The sequence below is a fragment of the Balaenoptera acutorostrata genome, chromosome X, assembly GCF_949987535.1.
Source record: "Balaenoptera acutorostrata chromosome X, mBalAcu1.1, whole genome shotgun sequence".
NCBI lineage: Eukaryota > Metazoa > Chordata > Mammalia > Artiodactyla > Balaenopteridae > Balaenoptera > Balaenoptera acutorostrata.
The window spans coordinates 94,308,811-94,332,201 of NC_080085.1; the positions used below are offsets into that span (position 1 = coordinate 94,308,811).

A 23,391-nucleotide genomic window follows, 5' to 3' on the forward strand; every position below is an offset into this window, starting at 1 on the left:
CTGATGAGAAATCCAGTATAATTATTATCTTTGTTCCTCTATAGGTAAAGAGTTTTTCTCTGGCCATTTTCAAGATTTTCTCTTGGTCTTCAGTTTTCTGTGTTTGAACATGATATGCTTAGGTGTATTTTTTTGGTATTTATCCTACTTTGTATTCTTTGCTTGGATTCTGAATCTGTGGTCTGGTGCCTGTCATTAATTTTGGGAAATTCTCAGCCATTCTTACTTCAAATATTTCTTCTGCTCCTTTCTTGTTTTCTTTTTCTTCTGCTCCTTTCTTCTTCTGCTATTCCAATAATGTGTATGTTACACCTTTTGAAATTGTCCTTGGATATTCTGTTACATTTTTAAAGTCTTTTTAAAAAATTTTTATTTATTTATTTATTTATTTATTTATTTTATCTTTGGCTGTGTTGGGTCTTCGTTTCTGTGTGAGGGCTTTCTCTAGTTGCGGCAAGCGGGGGCCACTCTTCATCGCAGTGTGCGGGCGTCTCACTATCGTGGCCTCTCTTGTTGCGGAGCACAGGCTCCAGACGCGCAGGCTCAGTATTTGTGGCTCACGGGCCCAGTTGCTCCACGGCATGTGGGATCTTCCCAGACCAGGGCTTGAACCCGTGTCCCCTGCATTGGCAGGCAGATTCTCAACCACTGTGCCACCAGGGAAGCCCCTAATGTCTTTTTTTAATCTCTTCATTTCAGTTTGGGAGGATTCTATTGACGTGTCTTCAAGCTTACTAATTCTTTCCTTGGCTGTATGAAGTCTGCTCATGAGCCTATCAAAGGCATTATTTCTTTTTCTTTCTTTCTTTCTTTTTTTTTTTTTTTGGCCATGCCGCATGGCTTGTGGGAATCTCAGTTCACTGACCAGGGACTGAACCTGGGCCATGGCAATGAAAGCCCAGAATCCCAACCACTAGGCCACCAGGGAACTCCCAAAGGCATCATTTCTGTTATAGTGTTTTTGATTTCTTGCATCTTTCTAGAGTTTCTATCTCTCTGCTTACATTATCCATTTGTTCTTGCATGTTGTATACTATTTCTAACAGACTCTTTATCATATTAATTATAGTTATTTTAAATTCCATATATATGATCATTCAAAAACCTATGTTGTATCTCTGGTTCTGATGCTTGTTTTGTCTCTTGAGACTGTGGTTTTTCTTTTAGCATGCCTTATCATTTCTTTTTTGTTGAAAACCAGACACAATGCATAACATAATAGAAACTGAGATAAACAAGTCATTAGTGTGAGGTTTTATGTTAATCTGGCTAGAAGCTGGGCTGTGTTTAATGTTTACTCTTGCTGTAGGTGTCAGAGGCTTTTCAATTTCCTCTAATGTCCTTGTTTTTGTCTCCCTTGTTTTCTTTGGGTTTCCCATAAAACATCTTAGAGTCTGAGCCTTGCAGGTCTTTTGACTGTAATCCACAGTTAACATACTGAAGCCCTGCTGATGTGGTAGTAAGGTGTGGGGTATGGGAAAACATTCTGCAATCCTATAATTAAGTTTCAGTCTTTTATTGTGCCCATGTACCCAGCCTGTAACCTTCACAAGTATTTCACAGCTTTTATTCTCTTTCTATTAGATGAGACAGTAAGGCTAGAGGAGCCTGGAGTTGGATAATTTCCCTTCTCCCACACTAGAGAAGGCTTTGGTAAAGTTGTTTTACTTGCTGGATAGCTCTTTGTTAAGTAGAAGCTTTGGATGTATTTCAAATTGATTACTTTTCCTGTCACCATGCCAGGAGCAGGAGACTTTTTCTTGGCTCTTCACACTGAGAACCCAGTGGAGTTCCTGGAGGTAAAAGTCATGAAAATGTGAGGGCCCCCATAGACTGTGGCCCCCAGGAGTTTGTTACTCAAACATTAATCTACACTCTGCTTCTTGTAATTTGTCAAAGTTACTGCTTAAGTGTTCCTACCAGTTTATGGCTCTAGTGCTTTCTGCTCCTGATAAGCAGATCTGGGCTGTCATTCTTTGTAATTGCCTGTCTCTCCAGATTTCAGGGTTGCAGTTTGCTCTCTGATGTCAAATCCCTGATGGGTCCAAGAAAAGTCATTGATTTTTAGTTTGTTCAGCTGTTCTTCCTGTTGTAAGAGAGCAGTGATGACTTCTAAGCACTTTACATGTTGGCACTGAAACCCAAAGTCTGCAACAAACTTTTTTCATTCAATATTGTTTGTGAGTTTCATCCACGTTGATACCTGTAGTTCTATTTCATTCATTTTTTCTTCTGTATAGTATTCTTTTTTATGAATATACCATGCTTTATCCATTCTCCTGCTTATGAACATGTATGTTGTTCATAAACAATGCTACTATGAGCATCCTTATAACATCTAATGTGCATGTGTAAGAGTTCCCCTAGGATAGATACCAAGAAGTGGGATTACTGACTTATAGTGTATGAGCATCACTCATTTTACTAGATATTGCCACAATGTTCTTGAAAGTGGTTGTACTCATTTATATTCACCCAGCGGTATATTAAGAGTTCTTACTGTTCCATATGTTCACCAATACTTGGCACTGTCAGGCCTTTAAATGTATGCCAACATCCTGGGTGTTAAATGGTATCTCATTATAGTTTATTTTGCATTTCTTTGATTACTAATGAGACTTTATAAGTTAATTGTCCATTCACGTTTTCTCCCCTGTGAATTGCCTGTTCATATCTTCTGGCCATTTTTATTGGGTTGTTTCTCTTTTTCTTATTGATTTGTAGGGAAAGATTTCCTTAAAATGTCTCAAAAAGCACAAACCATCAAATAAAATACTGATGATTTAATTACGTTACAATGAAAGACTTCTGCTTAACAAAAGACATCAGAAACAATGTTAAAAATATAAGTTACTCACCAGGTGCAGCAAGGGTTTGTATCCAGAATTTTAAAATAAAATCTATAAATAATATTGAAAACTAAATAATCAAAATCTATAAATAATATTAAAAACTAAATAATCAAATAATGGGCAAAGAAACAGAACAGGCAATTCATAGAAGGTTCCTGAAAGACTAATGAATGTATGAATACAGGCATAACTTCATTGGAAATCAGGAACATGCAAATTAAAACCATGAGATACCTTTCAAACACATTAGACTGGCAAAAATAAAAAGTCAAAAACTTTAAAGTCTTAGCAAAGATGTGAAAGAGATTTCTTAAACCCTGCTCATGGAGGTGAAGATACACATACCCTATATCACAGTAATTCCACTCCTAGATATGTAATATATAGAACAGTGATTCTTAAAATGTCACTCTCAGACCAGCAGCATCATCAGTATCTCCTGGGAACTTGGAAATGCAAATTCTCAGGCCCTACTCCAGATGTATAGAACAAAAAATTCTGGGGGCGGAACCCAGCAATCTGTGTTTTAACAAGCCTTCCAGGTGATTCTGCTGCACACTAACATTTGAGAATCACTGCAATAGAGCAATATTTTTCTGGCCTTTTTGACTGAGATCTACAGGAAGAAATGCATTTTATATTCTGGCCCACACAGATATCACACACACACATATTAAACAAAAGCTTCAAGAAACAATAATTATCCTTACTACTCTATGGAATGCACTTTGATATTTTCTATTATATTTCATTTCTTTCAAAAACTGCTGGTTGTGACCTACTAATAGTAATTTAAAATTTGAAAACCTGTCCTAGAGAAACTCCTGTACATATGCAACAGGAGATATGTACAATAATGTTTGCTGCAGAACTGTCTATAACAGAAAAAAATGAAAAGAAAAAATCTTCAGGAGAATGGATAAATGAATTATAGTATCTTTCTACAACGGAATACTACATAGTTCCTTATATCTTTAGAAATAAATTTCAAAAACATGTATATTGAGTCAAAAAAGCAAGTTGTAGAAGGGTATGTAGAGTATGATATCATCTATATATTTTAAAAATATGTAAAACTATATGTTGTTTATGAATATATATAGTAAAAATATAAAAACACTGATGGGAACGATAAATAGCAAATACAGGATCGTGGTTACCACTGGAAAGGAGAAAGAGGAATGGGATTGGTGAGGGATACATGAAAGTCTTCAGGCATCTCTATAGGGCCTTATTTTTTTAAAATTAGGCAAATATGGAAACTGTTAAAAATTGATAGAGAATTCCCTGGCGATCCAGTGGTTAGGCCTCTGCGCTCTCACTGTCAAGGGCCTGGGTTCAGTCCCTGGTCAGGGAACTAAAATCCCACAAGCTGCGTGGCATGGCCAAGAAAAAAAAAGGCAAGAATTGATAAAGATGGCTGGCTGGGTACAAAGGTTTTTGCTATATTATTCTCTGTAACTTTTTATAATGAGTAATATTTCATAATAAAAAATAAATAAAAAGCTACCCTTGAACATCAAGAATATATTAGAAATGCAATCATTCAAAGGAAACTGCTTTAATATTCCTTACCTACGATACCTTTTTAAAAATTCAGGGACAGCCAGAAGCTAACATTATTTTTTTGGTTTTGTTTTTTAAATTAGATGCAATCAAGTATATACTCCAGGGGCTTGTGTTGCTTCTTTGAGTGACATGATAATGAAATTTTCAATTCTGTATGTAACATATACCATGAATGTTAAATAATGATCTGATCAACAACACAAGGATTATTTACAACTTTTCTTAGATATTTGCCAATTCCTCAAGGCTTAGAGGCCCTGTGCTTTCACTTTGCTGCTTAGCTATCAGCAACTTAAGTCATATGTCATATAAAAGCCAGGTGGAGCATTCTGAAGAGAAAACTCATGCGGTAATAGTAAACCCTACTCACAACCAGGCACCATGGCTACCAGATATGGTGCTACTATGAATACTACTTGATTTATTACTAGCCTAGGAAATTAGAGGTTACTTTTTTTCAGTTGAGGGTTTCTAGTGGGTATGGACTAGAGTCTGATCAAGATTTCTTTAAAATTCTAAGGGTAGCTTAAGACCTTAGGAAACCACAAAGAACATCATAGGAAATATGTTACTTATATAGTCAGAGCTACTTATATAGCAGAGAATGAATAGTCAAGGTCAAGGAAAAACACAATCACTGTGCCTATGTCATGATTCTTTGGTATAATCAAAGCTAATATAAAAGTATTACTTTAGGTAGAAGTAAATAAAAATGAAAACAACCCATTTTTTTTTTTCTTGGTTTGGCCTATACCTTGTTTGGCTCCCCTGGATTATATGAAGAAAACACAGGAATTTTTCGGATCTCTTCCTCTGACAAACGATTTCTCTGGATCTCATCTTCTGGGACAAATTCTATTGGCTGCGTCAGCTTCTTAGGCCCCGTCCAACACTGCTCAGGTGAATTATCAATAACTTTTGCCACATGGAGACTGGGACCTTTACCCTGTGCTGCCTGTTTTCCCTTGTCCTGGAGTAATGACGGGTTCTCAGCTGTGCCACTATCTCCCACTGATGTAGCTGAGACCAGTGAGTGGGAAGCAAAGGGTTCACCTCTCATTAGTTGGAACTCTTCAAGACGTTTTTTCATTATCATCTCTTGGTAAAAATTTTCCAGGTTGTTCATGGGATCACCTTTGTTCTTCTTTTGGGGTTCATCTGGATCAAGACAAAGAGATAGGGAAGTTCTACAAAGCCTACCAATACAACCTTTGACAAATTAATAAAAATTAAAATTTGAATCTCAGATAATGAAACTCTGCTGGGGCAGGTGTTTACAACCTGTGAAAAATGATAATAATATATAGCTATGTTATTACAGTGCATCTTGGGCAAGGCCGGGCTTATGGTAAGGCAAGTGAGGCACCTGGGGTACAAAATTTGAGGTGCTCACTCTCAGGGTCATGCAAGTACATGCATCTAGCTGATAAAGACATTTGAAAAATGTAACTAGTATGGCATTATCACACTTCACAAAATTAATAATAATTCCTTAGCATTATCTACTACTGAGTTCATATTCAAATGGCCCTGATTTTCTCAAAGATATCTTTTTACACTTGGTTCAGGATCTAAACCAGCCATTGGCTGTTATATCTTTTAAGCCTCATTAAAAAAAAAACAAACAGTGCCCCTTCTTTCCCACCCCTCCAACCTGTTTTTCCCCCATCCCATTGATTTATTAGAGAAACCACATCATTTGTTCATAAAACAAATGAATTTGACTGGCTGTTCCTCATGATATTATTTAACTTGTTCCTCAATCCCCTCTATTTCTTACAAACTGGCAGTTAAATCTAGAGCTATGCTTTCATGTGGCCACTAGCCACATGAGTCTATTTAAATTAATTTTTAAAATGTCAGTTCCCCTGTTAAATTAGGAATATCAAATGCTCAACAAGAACATGTGGCTAGTGGATACCATACTGGGCAGAACAAAGACCATTTACATCATTGTAGAAAGTTGCATTGGATAGTGCTGATTTAGATTTGGGTTCAATATTTTTAGGCAAGAATCCTCCATATATTATATAGATGTGTATTTCCTATTACATCATGTCATAAGGCACATAATGTTTAGTGGTTCCCTTTTTAGTGATGCTAAAATTGATCAGTGGATTCAGGTGGTATTAGTCTGATCTTTCCATTATGAAGTTTTCCCATTCACATTTCACCTAAGGGTTTTGTATCTATTGATGACCACTGCCTAAATCCATTAATTTATTAAGAGTTGTAAAATGGGGCTCCCCTAATTCTATTATTTATTTTGTACTTATTATTTCTATTATTTCTTCTGTATTTATTATCTGGAATTCTATAATGGACTTACCGTCATCAACTATGTGGTTTCCCTACATACAGTTCATACAGCAAAAGCAGGATAAATGCTTGATTTGTTTCCCATTATTTACCAACTGTAAAAGTAATGAGTTGGTACTTTAAAAGTGTTAAAAATGATTATTTTTAGTATAATTGTGAGACCTGTATTTTCATATATTTGATGTGTTTCAATTAAATGTAGTCATTCTTTTTAGTGGTCAAATTATCCCACTCAGGACTAGGGAAAGTCCCTTAAAATTGGCTCCTGTATTGCTTTCCAGTTTTCTGGCACAGCAAGATGTCTTAAGCTCATCTTGTATATTTCCTGACTCAAAGCTGGAATATTTCTCTAAGGACCGCTGGCTCCTGTTAGTGGGAAATAGTGTTTAGAAACCACAATACGTTGCTAGTTCTGTTCATAAATGTTGAGTTGTTGTTGCTTCTAGGCCTTTTCAGTGAACAAAGGTAGGAAAATTTTTATGAAAAATAAATCATAAATTCATACTGGTATTTCCACTTCAAATTTAAGATTACAAGGTTTTAACTCAAACTCCTTGATTTTTGACTTGTACCTCTTTTCACATGTGCTTAAGATATTGGCTCCTAATGATATTAACAAAATTATTTATTAGCTTTTTCCTACAATATATAGAATTTTTAAATGTCAGTAACGATACTAATATGGTTATCAACAATACTAATATGACTATCAACAACAAAAGTACTTAATACAGTTTTATAATTCTTTGCAGTTACTTTTGACCTTAAAATATATCCCATTAGGAATATACAAATACTGTTTCGAAGTCATTTTAAATAATTATTTTCTCTATATGGCTATGCTACCAACTTTATTCATAGTTAGGCTCATTTGCTTCAGGCTGTGTATAAATTTTAAGGATTGATTTTTTTTCCCTTTTGATTAAATTTTTAAATTATGCAAAACATTTACATGGGTCTAAAGTGAAAACTGTGTTATACAGTACCTTCACAGAAGTCTCACTTCCACCTCTGTCCCCTTCATCCCACTCCTTTCCTTCTCCATAAATAATAATTTTATTAGGTTTTGGTTTTATGGTTCCATTGTTTCTTTTTTGAAATATAAGCAAATAGGCACAAACACACCACACATATATATGTCTGTATGTGTGTGTGTGTGTATATATATATTTATATATATATATATATATATATATATATATATATATAAAATTCATTACACCCCCTCTCCTACATAAAAGGTAACTTACTTCACTGTTCTACAACTTACTTTTTTGCACTTAGCAATATATCCTGGTGATAATTCCATATTAATGTATAGAGCTCTTCCCTTTCCTTCTTATAGCTGCATAGTACTTCATTGTGTGGATGTACAATAGTTTATTCAACTACTCCCTTACTGATGCACCTTGGTGTTGTTTCCAGTCTTTTCTGCTATTGTGAATAATGCCTTGACAAACAGCCTTCTGCATACAGGATTTTGTATTTTCTCAGTATATCTTTGAAATAGATTCCAAGAAGTGGTATTGCTGAGATAAAAGGCAAATGTGTATGTAATTTTTCTATACATTGCTAAATTCCACTCTGTAGGAATTGTACTATTCTGCATTTCCACCAGCAAGGTATAAGAATATTTATGGAAGGATTTCTTAAGACCCAAAAAGCATTAACCATTAAGGAATATATCGACAAATTCAACTACATTAAAATTAAAAGCTTCTGTTCATCAAAATATCCTAAACAGAAAACTCATGGAATGGAAAAAGATATTTGCTATACAAATAACTGATAAAGAACACAATCATTAGGAAAATGGGCAAAAGACAGAAAAAGGTGCCTCGCAAAAGAGGAAATACACTGGCTAATAAATATATGCAAAAGTGCTCAATATTAGAATTCAGGGAAATACTAATTAAGAAGGGAATATCATATTGGCAAAAAATAAAAAAGAATACCAATACCACATGTCAGTGAGGCTGTAGAGCAAATGGAGCCCCCATACATTGCTGGTAGGAATGTGCAGCCACAGTGCAAATCACCATGACATTACCTACTAACGCTGAATATATGCTCATAATATGACCCATCAATTCCACTCCTACATATATACCCTAGAATAATTTGGGCATAGTGCACCAGAATACAATAATAAGAATATTTAGATCAGTACTATTTATAACAGGCCTGAAACTAGCAAAAATATAAGTATCCACCTAAGAAGAATCAATTATAAAATTGTAGTAAGTTTATATAATGAAATCCTATACTACAACAAAAGTGAACAAATTTTGGTTACATATGACCAAGTGGATGAATATACTAATGTATATACTCAAAAATATTTATTCAGTGACTATTATGATCCAGGTAGTATTCTAGGTTCTTGGGACACATTAATAAAACAAAGATCCCTAACTTCAAAGAACTAAGTAAATTATATGGTATGCTAGAAGGTTATGAGTGCTATGAAAAAGAAAAAATACAGCAGCATAAGGGATAACTGGAAGGGCTAGAAGGTGGTGCTAGTGTTGGTTGCAATTTTACTGTTGGTCTGAGTAGGTCTCATTGAGAAGGTGACATTTGAGAGAAGCCTTACAGAAAGTGAAGTAATCTATCATCCTCATTGAGAAGGTGACATTTGAGAGAAGCCTTACAGAAAGTGAAGTAATCTATCATCCTGATATTGGAGTGAGGGCTCCAAGGTGGGAGTATGTTTCAAAAAATTTTTAAAGTCTGAAATCATACAAAGTATTTCTCTGACCATAATGGAATCACATTAGAGATATACTGCTAGAAGAAATCTGGGAAAATATAAATATCTGGAAATTAAACAACACAATTCTAAATAACCCATAGGTCAAAGAACTTCCATAGGAAATTTTAAAATATTCTGAACTAAATGAAAATGAAAACACAACATAACATTTATGGATACAGATAAAACAATGTACAGAGCTTTAAACACCTACATCAGAAAAGAATGGCTTCAAATCTATAATCTGAGCTTCCAACTTAGGAAACTAGAAAAAGAGCAAACTAAACACAAAGGAGAAGGAAGAAAATAATAAAGATTAGGGAATCAGTGCAACACAAAACATTAAAAATAGAGAAAAATCAATGAAACCAAAAGCTGGTTCTTTGAAAAGATTAACAAAATGGCAAACCCTTAGCTAGACCAACCAAGAAAATAAGAGAGAAGACAAAAATGACTAAAGTCAAGAATTAAAAGGGAGGCATCATTACTGACCCTATAGAAATGGAAACGATTAAAAGGGAACATTAATTATAACTTTAGGTCAACAAATGAGAAAGCTTAGATGAATGGACAAATTCAAAGGAAGATATAAATTAACAAAGCAGTCTCAAGAAGAAAGAGAACAGTTGAAAAACCTATAATAAGTAGAGGCTGAATTAGTAATCAACAAACTGCTCACAAAGAAAAGTCCAGGTCCAGATGGTTTCATTTGTGAATTCTATCAAATATTTAAGAAATAATATCGATCCTGCACAAACACTTTCAGAAAATAAAGGAGGAGGGAATATTTTCCAACTTATTCTATTATGTCATTATTACACTGAAACCAAAGCTAAGGAAAGACATCACAAGCAAAGAAAACCACAGACCAATATCCCTCATGAAAACAGACACAAAAATCCTTAACAAAATATTACCAAGCTTAATCCAGCAACATATAAAAATGATTATGATGATACACTTATAAGTGGATTTATCCCAGGAATGAAAGATTGTTTTCACATCTAAAAATCAATTAATAAAATATGTCATATTAACAGATTAAAACTTTAAACCACATGCTCACTACAGTAGGTGCAGAAAAAGCAGTACACAAAATCCAACACCCATTCATGATTTTCAAAAAATCCTCAAATAACTAGGAATAGAAGGGAACCTCTTCAACGTGCATGTGGTAGGCACCAAAGATGTCTGCATCCTACACCCTGGGATCTGTGAAAATGTCTCATGGTAAAAGGAACTCTGCAGATGTGATTAAGTCACTGATTATGCAGGTGATCCCAATGTAATTTACAAGGGTCCTTATAAGAAGGAGAAAGAAGAGTCAGAAACAGTAGGAGAGGTAGGATGGAAGTAGAGGTTGGAGTAATGTGAGGAAGGGGCCATTAATCAAGCAATGCAGGTGGATTCCAGAAGCTGGAAAAGGCTCTCCTAGAGAACCCCAGAAGGAATGCAGCCCTGTGGACATCTTGATTTTAGGACTTTTGACCTCTAGAACTGTAAGAGAAAAATTCTGTGTTGCTTTAAGCCATTAAACCTATGGTAATTACAGTACCCATAAGAAAGTAATATACTGCTAAAGAGCATGCACAAAAACCCTAGAGGTAAGATCATAGTTAATGGTTAAAAACTGAATGTTTTCCCCCTTAGACTGGGAACCAGATAGGAAAGGAAAAAATAACTGTCTTTATTCATAGGCAACATGATTGTCTATGTAGAAAATCCTAAGGTATGCACTGAACTACTATAACTAATAAAAAGAGTTTATTCACAGAATACAAGATGGTTATACAACTGTATTTCTATATATTTACATGTAACAATCAGAAAATGAAATAAGAAAAATTCTATTCATAATATCCTCAAAAATGAATAAAATATTTAGAAATTAGTAAAAGTATATATAATCTGAAAACTTCAAAACGTTGCTGAAATAAATTATAGAAAATCAAAATAAAGGAAGATGCATTCCATATTCATGGATTCCAATATTCAATATTATTAAAACAGCAATTTCCCCAAATTGAATTACAGATTCAACACAATCTGTATAAAATTCCAGCAGGCTTTTTTTGTAGAAAAATTGACAAGCTGCTTCTAAAATTTACATGGAAATACAAAGGACCTAGAATAACCAAAGCAATTTTGAGAAAAAGGAACAAAATTGGAGGAGTTACACTATCTGATTTCGAAACTTACTATAAAGGTAAAGAGATTCAGAGCGTAAGGATAGGCATATATACAGTATAGGCATATAGATCAATGGAACCAACATGAGTGTCCAGAAATAAACACTAACATTTCTGATCAACTGATTTTTCTAAAAAAGTGCCAAGACAATTCAATGGGGAAATAATAATCTTTACAATTAACAATGCTGGGACAATTGGATATCCACATACAAAAATATGAATTTTGATCCTTTATCTCACACACAAAAATTAACTCAAAATGAATAATAAATGTAATTGTAAAGGCTAAAACTATTCTAGGAGAAAACATAGGAGAATATCTTTCTGACCTTGAATTCAGCAAAGATTTCTTAGATATGATACCAAAAGCACAAGTCATAAAAGAACAAATTAATAAATTGAACTTCATTAAAATTAAAAACTTTTGTGCTTCAAAAGACACCATTAAGGAAACAAAAAGAAACAGACTGGAAGAAAATAAGTGCAAAGCATATATCTTGTAAAGGACTTGTATTCAGAATACATAAAGAACCCTTACCACTCAACACTAAGAAAACAAACAACCCAATCAAAACTGGGTAAAAGACTTGAATAGACATTTCATCAAAAAAAGACATATGAATGGTTCATAAACACATGAAAAAGTATCAAGATTATTTGTTACTACAGAAATTTAAATTAAAACTACAATCAGATAACAGTACACACCCACAAGAATAGCTGAATAAAAAAATATGCAATAACAAGTGTTGGCAAGGATGTAGAGAAGTAGGAACGCTCATACATCACTGATGAGAAAGTAAAATGGTGCATCCATTTTACTTGCAAAACAGTTGGAAACATTGGAAAACAGTTTGGCAGTTCCTCAAAAGTTTATACATAGAGTTACTGTATGACCCAGAAATTCTATTCACTCAAGAGAAATGAAAATATATCCACACAAAAACCTGGACATGAATGTTTACAGCATTGTTCATAATAGCCCCAAAGTGGAAACAACCCAGTGTCATCAAGTGGTAAAGGGATAAACAAAATGTGGTATATCTATACAACAGAAAACTATTTAGCAACAAAAAGGAATGAATTGCTGATACATGCTACAACATGAGCAAACTTCAAAAACATCATGCTACCTGAAAGAAGCAAAATTTCAAAGATCATATATTATAAGAGTCTATTTATATGAAATATCTAGAAGTGACAAATTTGTAGAGGCAAAAGGTTTGGGGTAGACATGGGAGTTATTTACCACAAATGGGTTCAAGGGAATTTGCAGAGTCATGGAAAAGTCCTAAAATTGGATGTAGTAATGACTGCACAATTCAATAAATTTAGTAAAATGCACCTAATTGAACACAATAGGTGAATTTCATTATATGTAAATTATATACCTAATAAAGCTGTTTAAAAATTAAGAAAAAAAACCTATTCAGTTTCACAAAATGTTAGAATAGAAAACAGAAAATATACATTAAAGAACAATTAAATGAATGAAAATATATACCATATTTACATTCCAAGATTTGAAGATTCATACTATAAATAAGTCAATTGTCCTTAACTGATTTCCTTGATGGAATCTCAATCAAAATCACATGAGAGAGAGAGTATATGTTTGTGTGTGTGTGTGTGTGTGTGTGTGTGTGTGCGTGTGCATGTGTATGTAGAACTTGACAAGCTGATTCTAAAATTTGGAAAGGCAAAGTGCCAAAAGTAGATAAAACTCTTTTGAAGAACAAGGTGGAAGGAATTGTTCTTCTGCTGTACCAGGTATCAAGACATTAATACTGATATTGTAGTGATATTGATTTTGTAATAGCTAAAAAGATCAAAGGAACGAAAGTGCCCAGAAGAACACCCATGCATATATGAATACCTGATATATGACAGAGCTAGACATACAATAACAGTGCGGGGACAACATTTTCGATATATGGTATTGGGATAGACGGTTATCCATATGAAAAAAAAGAAACTGGAATCCTTACTTCATATTATACACATAAATCAATCAATTTAATGACTTAAATGTAAAAGGAAAAAAATCATAAAGCTTTTAGAATAAAGGACAGTATTTTCCTGAGTTCATGTGGGGAAGGATTTATTAATCAAAGCACAAAATGCACTAAGGAGAAAGGAAAAATTAATAAACTTTATTACATAAAAATGAAGAACTTTTATTCATAAAAAGAAACCATAAAGGCAGTGAAATGATAAGCCAAAGAATGGGAACAGACAATTTCAACATATATAACCAACAAAGAGCAAGTATCCACAATGATAAAGAACTTTTTTTTTTTTTTTTTTTTAATTTATTTATTTATTTTTGGCTGTGTTGGGTCTTCGTTTCTGTGTGAGGGCTTCCTCCAGTTGCGGCGAGCAGGATCCACTCTTCATCGCGGTGCGCGGGCCTCTCACTGTTGCGGCCTCTCCCGTTGCGGAGCACAGGCTCCAGACGCGCATGCTCAGTAGTTGTGGCTCACGGGCTTAGTTGCTCCGCGGCATGTGGGATCCTCCCAGAGCAGGGCTCGAACGCATGTCTCCTGCATTGGCAGGCAGATTCCCAACCACTGCGCCACCAGGGAAGCCCCATAAAGAACTTTTTAAAATTTATAAGAAATGCATGTAAGATTAGAGATGAAGTTTAGAGACAGACTATTCATGACATATAATCACAACACCTTTCTAGCTCCCTCTTCTCTATAGCAGTACTGAAGGCAAGTAGTTATCATTGAGATCTGCCATATCTACCATAGGGCTTTGGGGCTGAACTACTGCTTTGATGCATACCTAGAGTGACCTCTGAAACAAGACTGCATCTGGACACAGATAAAAACAGATGGAAAGACATTCATGCAGGAAACAGACATTTCTACATTTGCTAAAAGGGCAAAAGAATTGAACGGCCATTTCACAAAGGAGGCTATCCAAATGGTCAATAAATGTCTGAGAAGGTTTCCAACCTCATCAAGAAAATGAAATTAAAATCACAATGAAACAAACAACATAGACCTGGACTCCTGAAAAATATCAATGTTCTGAAAATCAGACACACAGACAGACAGAAAGATATGTGCAGGTGCGCGTGCGTGCATGCACACACATACACACACAAACAGAGTCAGCGGAACTATTCTAAAGCAAAGTAAATGCAATGTGTGATGCCTGATTGCATTCTGGATTTAAAATTGAGAAATCTAATTACAAACTCTATGTTAGATCATATTAGTGTGATAATATTAAATATCTTAAGAGTGATCATAATACTGTGATGATATAGGAGAAATTTTGTATTCTTAGGAGATACATAATGAAGTATTTAGGAGTAAAACTTCTTAATGTCTCTTACTTTCACAGTTTAGTGATAAACCACATACACACACACACACACACACACACACACACACACACACACCATTCTCATGTAGATGAAAAGAGATGTAAAGCAAATGTGGCAAAATGTCAACAGTTGTTAAATGTCGGTGAGGGGTATGGATGTACTATTCTTTCAATTTTTCTCCATGTTTGAAATTTTAAAAATAGAAGGCATGGAAAATAACACTTCACTAAAGACTAAGAAAATAAAAAGCAATATAAATGAATGCTAATTATTAAGAAAGGGAAAAAAGAATACAATGAAATATAAGCAAATACCCATCAGATTAGAGTCTGACAATACGCAGCATGGACAAGGATATGGAGCAACCTGAACCTTCACACATGGTTGGTGGAATTTTAACTTGGGACAATCCCTTTAATAGATGTAAAGAGAGTTTACATCTATTAAAGCTGAAGATGTATGAACTCTTCACCCCTCAATTCCACTCCTAGACCCTGAGAAACTCCTGCACATGTGTCCCAGGATACATATACAAAAATGATCACAGTAGCAGCACTGATACTTATACCCCCACAAATGGAAACAACCCACGTGTCCAACCACAGTAGAATGGATAAATAAAGGTTGGTATGTTCAGATAAAGGAATACTATACTGCAACGAAGAGGAATGAACTATGGCTACATATTGCAATATGAATAAATCTCACAAATATAATGTTAAGTAGAAAGAAAGACCCAATAGAATACATATTGTAAAATTCATTGGTATAGTGCTTAAAAACTGGTAAAACTGAACACTGTTTAGTGCTGTATGTATGGGTGGTAAAAATACAAAGAAATACATAGAAATTACTATCACAAGTCTGGACACTGGTTATATCTGATGGGCAGGGGGTTGTGATTTCATTTTTTTTCATAGTTACAATTTTTTTATTTAACTATAGTTGATTTATAATATTGTATTAGTTTCAGGTGTATAGCTTCAGATTCTTTTTCATTATTGGTTATTACAAGATATTGAATATAGTTCCCTGTGCTATACAGTAAATCCTTGTTGTTATACATAGTGGTGTGTAGATTCTATATCCAGCAAAAATTATCCCTCAAAAGTACAGGAGAAATAAAGATTTTCTCAGACAAACAAAAACAACTTACTCTGCAAGAAATGTTAAAAGAAGTTCTTTTGGGAGAAGGAATATAATATAGGGGCAAAACTTAGACCTACATAAAGAAAGGAAGAGCATTAAATAAGGAATAATATAAGGTAAAATCAAATATTAGTTTTCATTTTAATTGATCTGAACAATAAGTGTTCAAAATAATAATAGTAACAATGCGTTGTGTGATTATAGCATAGGGGTAAGTAAAATCAACAGGGATTGTGATTTCTGAAGGGCATATGGCGACTTTTGGAGTATTGGCGATGTTTTATTTTTTGATCTGACTGAACATATGTTTTACGTACTCTTTGTCATGATCCTTTTCATTATCCCTTCCAAATTTATGTTCACCCAGAACATCAGAACGTAATCTTATTTAGAAATAGAGTATTTGCATATATAATTAGGTAAGACGTGGTCATACTGGATTAGAGTGGGCTCTAAATCCAATGACTGGTGTCCTTTTAAGAAGACCATGTGAAGACACAGACACACAGACACACAGGGAGGATATCATATGATGATAGGAGCAGAGACTGGAGTGAAACATCTATAAGCCAAGGACTGCCAGCAACCACTAGAAGCTAGGAGAGAGGCGCGGAACAGATTCATCCTCACAGCCTTGCCGACACCTTGATTTGAACTGGCCTCCAGAACTGTGAAAGAATAAATTTCTGTTGCTTTAAGCCATCCAGTTTGTGGGTTTTTGTTACAGCAGCCCTGGGAAACTAATACCTAAAACTGTAGAAGTGGTTTTGGAATTGGGTAATAGATAGAGGCTAGAAGAATTTGAAGTGCTTGATAGCAAAAGACTAGTTACCTTGAAGAGACCATTGGTAGAAATATGAATGTTTTTTTCTTGAGATTTTTTTTAACATCTTTATTGGAGTATAATTGCTTTACAGTGGTGTGTTAGTTTCTGCTTTAGAACAAAGTGAATCAGCTATACATATACGTATATCCCCATATCTCCTCCCTCTTGCGTCTCCCTCCCATCCTCCCTATCCCACCCCTCTAGGTGGTCACAGAGCACCGAGCTGATCTCCCTGTGCGATGCAGCTGCTTCCCACTAGCTATCTATTTTACGTTTGGTAGTGTATATATGTCCATGCCACTCTCTTACTTCGTCCCAGCTTACCTTTCCCCCTCCCAGAAATATGAATGTTAATACTAGTTCTGGTGAGTGCTCAGAAGGAAGTAAAGAGGGCAGTAGAGAAAGCTTCTATCATCTCAGAGAATACATATATCATCATGAACAAAATGTTGCTAGAGATATGAACATTAAAAGTGCTTCTGGTGAGGCCTTAGAAGGAAATGATGAACATGTTATTAGACACTGGAAGAAAGGCGATCTTTATCATAAAGTGGCAGAAACTTGGCTGAATTGAGTTCTGCTGTTGGGTCGAAAGTGTAAGTTATAAATGATGAACTTGGATATTTAGCCGAGATTTCCAAGCAAAGTGTGAAAGATGTAGCCTGGTTTCTCACTGATGCTTATAATAAAATGAGAGAGGAGAGAGTTAAATTGAGTAAGTATCTGCTTAAAAAGGAATCAGCACTTGATGATCTGGAGAATTCTCAGCCTATCTAGACAGCGTGCTCTGGAAAAAGGGCCAATGGTGTGGCTGGACAACCTTTCACTGAAGAGATTAGGTATGTGACTCATGGATCAAATCAACCATCTCAGAAGCCAGGAATAGACAAGGGGTTATCCAGAAATGATCTGTGAAGAACCCTCATATCTAACGGTGTGGATCTCTTGACATACACAGGAGACTGACAAGGTTTTTAAGGATTTTATACCAGCAGAAACAGTGCCAGCCTGATGTAAAAGTGACAGAGACAGGGTAAAATGAAGGAAGGTAAAATGAAGTCACAAATGCAAAAGCCAGAGAGGGTGGGGCTGCAGCTGCCCTGGTAGGCTAAGATGGTAGGGCTGTCCCAGAGGACCCAGAGAGCAAGGCTATCCCTGGCGCCAGAGGACAGAGCGTTGAAGCCAGAGCATTACTCTTAGGCCTTGAAATCTAATGGAATTTGCCCTGCTGGGCTGCTAACTCGCTTTAGAACAGTAACCCCTTTATTCCTTCCTTTTTGCCCTTTCAGAATGGGAATGCCTACCCTATGCTTGTCTCATCATTGTATTTTGGAAGCAGACAACTTGTCTAGTTTCATAGGTCTCTGGACAGAAAGGAATTTTGCCTTAGGATGGAACATATTCAAGAGTCTCACCTACACCTCATTTAGATGATTTAGATAATGAGATTTTGGACTTTTTGAGTTGATATTTAGATGAGATTTGGGACTTAGACTTGACGCTGAAATAGGTTAAGACTTTGGGGGATGTTGTGATGAGGTGAATGTATTTTGCACGTGAGACAGATATGAATTTGTGGAGGCCAGAGGGCTGACTATACTGGGTTGAATAGTGTACCCTCAAAATTCATGTCCATCCAGCACATCAATATGTGACTTTATTTGGAAATAGGGGGTTGGCAGACGTAATTAGTTAAAATGAGGTCATACTGCATTAGGATGGATCCTAAATTCAAAGACTAGTGTCCTTAATAAGAAGGCTATGTGAAGACATAGAAACATAGACACACAAGGAGACTGTCATGCAATGACAGAGGCAGGGACTGGAGTGATGCATCTGCAACACCAAGGAATGCTGGCAGTCACCAGAAGCTAGAAGAGACAAGGAACTATCCTCCTCTAGAACCTTCGGAAAGAACATGGCCTTGTCAACAACTTGATTTCAGACTTCTAGCTACCGTGAAAGGATCAATTTCTGTTGTTCTAAGCCACTAGATTTGTAGTTATTTGTTATGGCAACACTAGAAAAATAATACAGTTATTTTAGAAAACTCTTCCAAGAAATTTTATTTTATAGAGAGAAGGAAAAATTATTGATACACACAATACGAATGAATCTCAAAAACATTATGCTGAGTTAAAGGAGCCTTACACAAAGAATATATAGTGTATGGTTTTGGTTATCTGAAGTTCTAGAACAGGCAAAACTAATCTATAGCATAAAAAAATCAAAACACTAGTTGCCTCTAGGAGAGTGGGATGGGAATTACTGAGAAGTATGGTGGAACTTTCTGAGGTGATGGTAATCGTCTATGTGTTAATAAGGGTTAGGTTACACAAATGCAGTGGTGTGTTGAACATGGTCCAATCATTGTGTGCATCACTTCCCGACTCCATGTTCAGTGATAACACATTGGTAGCTTGAAATTGGCCATGGTGGGAAGGTGTACATCATTAAAACTGGCAAATGATACATATCAGAGTCTCTTTTTCTGGAGAGCTGGCTGTTAAACATTTACCAACATATCACTACAAAGATGTATACATTGGTTAAAAGTCAGCAAATGAATACTTACGATGTGTGCATTTCATTGCATGGAAATTTTATATCAAAAGAAAAAAATGTAAATATGTAATTCTAGTCAACAATATGTATACTGACATATTTAGGGGAACATATATTTATATTGGCAATCTATTTAAAATACATCAATAAAGTAAGATGGTTTGACAGATGGATAAAAGGATAGACAGGTATGATAAATAAGTAAAATATTAATGTTATAATCTAGTCAGTTATCACTGGGCGTTTGTGATAAAATTCTTTCAACTTTTCTGTTTAAAATTTTTCATTAAATACTGGAAAAATATTTTCCCATTTGGATATCAAAAATATTAACATATGTAGCTTAATCCTATCTTTTTTAGGGCTTCAATTTTTATATTTCATTTTTAAACCAATTGCTACTTGTTATGGTATATAGTGAAGGCAGAGAATCTAAACGTACTGTTTGCTCAAGTAGCAAAACAATTGAAGGGCATTTTTTGTTTTTATCATTTTTTTAAAGATAGTTCATGGTAGGAGTACATACACCATGGACAATGGCAAATGGTACAAATCATGTTAAAATCTTGAAAGCAAAGAAGTAATACTGGGGATAACTGACTAAGGTCCCTGGGGAGATAAGAGGGGTAGGATCCAGCACAAAGGAATAAAGATTAACCTTAGGCAGAAAGGATGTCCCTAGCACTGCGTTGAGACTGAAGAAAATGATAGCTAAGATACGAAAGTTAGCAGAAAGTCAGGCAGAAAGTGGATGAAGGTTCTTATTGATGGCATTGTTTTCTTTGAAATAGGAAAGAAGACTATCTGCTAAAAATAATGAAACAGTAGGATAGGAAAGAGTAATGAAGATCTAAAATAGCATTTATAAGGAATGAAATAGCTGACCAGGGACTAGGAGGTAGATTGCTGAAGAAAGAAGAAGGTTCTAGACAATACCAGCAATGAGGAATTTGTAGAGGCACTAATCAACAAAGTTATACTATTTTTCTCTAGTAGTGCTCAAAAGCCATGCAGAAATAAAGAAGGCAATTAGTTGGATTGATTCTGGGTTGAGGATTTGCTGGGTGGGTATGATACACAGACAAGGAAGCAAGGAGAATGATTCAGTGGCAAGAACTTGGGTAAATAATGGATGATGGAGTCTAAGCGAGATGTGGAAGGAAGAGGAGACAGGAAGGGGATGACAGATTGGGAAAAAAATAAAAGGTCAAGGAACTGGAGATTTCAACAGGGTTGAAGAAATGGTAAAATGAATGTAAGAGAGTTGTGAGAGTCAGAAGGATAAGAGAAAGGTTGTGATTAAGAGTAGTATACTGGAGTTTAAGATTTCAGAGGAAGTATATTTCTAGAGATAATATATGTTGTTTTCCCACTGATTTAAGTTTAGAAAATGGGATATATGGGCTTCCCTGGTGGCGCAGTGGTTGAGAATCTGCCTGCTAATGCAGGGGACACGGGTTCGAGCCCTGGTCTGGGAAGATCACACATGCCGCAGAGCAACTAAGCCCGTGTGCCACAACTACTGAACCTGTGCTCTAGAGCCCGCGAGCCACAACTACTGAGCCCACGTGCCACAACTACTGAAGCCCATGCACCTAGAGCCCGTGCTCCACAATAAGAGAAGCCACCGAAATAAGAAGCCCGCACACTGCAACGAAGAGTAGCCCCCCTTGCTGCAACTAGAGAAAGCCCGCACGCAGCAACAAAGACCCAGCACAGCCAAAAAAAAAAAAGAACCTCTTAAATTTCTCTCGCCATAAAAGCAATGAGAACACTGGCAGAAATGTCAGAATCAACTTTTTCAGAACTCTGAAAATTAACCAATCTTGGAAACATTTATTGAAAAAAAATAGCTGAATATCAGTAAGAATAATAAGTTTTGTGGCATTTTAACTTGCCTTTTTCTCATCCCTTTCTCCCATGTCGGTAGTAACCTTGAAAACCAACAACCCCAAATCACAGTGAAACCGGCAGCCTGGCAACCACTGAAGAAGAAAGAACAGAGTTGGAGTTCCTTTAAAGCCCCATTCCCAGAGAACTGTCATTACTTGATCTGTCTAGTGGTTCCCTGGAAGATCACACAAGCAACATTCTCTTTATCTGACCCAGCTCAAAATTCATCCAGTGGTAACAGCCTTTTTCCCGAGAACTTCTGTCAAAAACAATCAGAGGCAGTTGTTGAATTTTCTGGCTAGCTGAGGTGGTGTAGTTGAGACAAACAATAGGTTAACCAAAAAGCTTAGAAGGAAATCCTAGGAAATAAAATGTCCTTAGGGGGCTCTGAAAAGCTCCGACATATTTCTAGGAATCTAGAAGGCCATACATGTTCACAGGACTGTCCACATGGCCAGAGCTTTGTGTGTGCTCAGGAAAGACCTGAAATATCCGTAAGCTCTCACCACTAATATTGAGTTTCTGCGCAAGCAGGGAGTAAAGGCTACAATGGAGTTATCAACTGCTTAGCTGACTGTTGAAGATGTCTTCAGCTTACACACAAAGTCCATTGGTACTGGGAAATCCCTCAGTACTGGGAAAAGTACTAGTTCTAGACATAATTAAAACATTGTGTTAAGTTAAAGAAGGTCATATATTATATGATTCCATTTATATGAAATGTCCAGAATAGGCAAATCCATAGGGACAGACAGTAGACCAGTGGCTGCCTGGGCTGGAAGTAGAAACAGTGACTGAGAACAATCTCTGGGGTGATGAAAATGTTCTAAAATTAGACTGTGGTAATGGTGGAACAACTCTGTTAAATTTACTACAAACCACTGAATTGTACATTTAAAATGAGTTTTATGGTATGTAAAATACAGCTCAATAAAGAAGTGGAAAAAAAGGACCCACCTACATTCTTTAAGAAACTCGCTTTTTTCAAAATATGAAACTCACTTTCAAATATAACAATATAGATAGGATAAAAGTAAAATGGAGAGAAAGCAATTCTGGAATGTTGGAGTAAGGACCTCTGAAAATCTGCTGCTCCATAAAAGCAAAAAGAACACCGGCAAAAGTTGTCAAAATCAAACTTTTGATAAGTCTGGGAATTAAGTAAAGGCTTGCAACAATATGAGGAACAGTTATTCAAGAAAAACAGCTGAGTAGCAGTCAGAATAGTAAGATTTGTGGCACTTTAACTTCCATAATCCCATTTCCCTCTCTCTAGTTTTTCAGTAGCCACTATGATAGTTGTGAAAAACAGCAGCCTAACTGACACTAGAGGAAGCAGAGCAGTTCTGGTGCTCCCCAAAAGTGCCATCCTCAGAGAACTGTCACTGTTTGACTTTCCTAGCACCTCAATGAAAAGCTACACTCTGAGGGTTTGTCTTTGACTTGGTTCATATCTCACTCTGTGGAACAGCCCATCCCTAGATCATGTCAAAACCAATCAGTGGGGCTTGTTTAACACTGCAGCTGCTTGAGATGGCATTATCAGTTGGAGCTAACAAGAGGCTGACAAAAAAAAACTTAAAAGGAAACATAGGGAATATGAAACATAGGGAAATCACACTTCCTGCTTTCAAAATATACTGCAAAGCTATAGCAACTAAAACAGTATGGTACTGGCTTAAAGACAGATGTATGAACCAGTGGAAAAGAGTAGACAGCCCAGAAATAAACTACACATGTATGGTCAACTGATCTTTGACAAGGGTGCCAGGAATACACAATGGGGAAAGGATAGTCCCTTCAACAAATGGTGAAAAGTGGATATGCTTGTGCAAAAAAGTGAAACTGGACCCTTATCTTATGCCATTCACAAAACTCAATTCAAAATGGATTAAAGACTTAAAAATAAGACCTGAAACTCTAAAACTCCT

General features: G+C 35.8%; 1 protein-coding gene across 4 annotated transcripts in view; it reads right to left on the reverse strand.

Annotated features, from left to right (window-relative positions):
• Window positions 1-23,391, reverse strand: part of RBM41 (RNA binding motif protein 41) — a 65,074-nt gene that overhangs the window by 24,851 nt on the left and 16,832 nt on the right. For all 4 annotated transcript variants that reach the window (XM_057538201.1, XM_057538200.1, XM_057538199.1 and 1 more), the window contains one exon: window positions 5,176-5,579. In XM_057538201.1, the coding sequence (XP_057394184.1) occupies window positions 5,176-5,579 (404 nt within the window). The remainder of the gene's footprint in view (window positions 1-5,175; window positions 5,580-23,391) is intronic.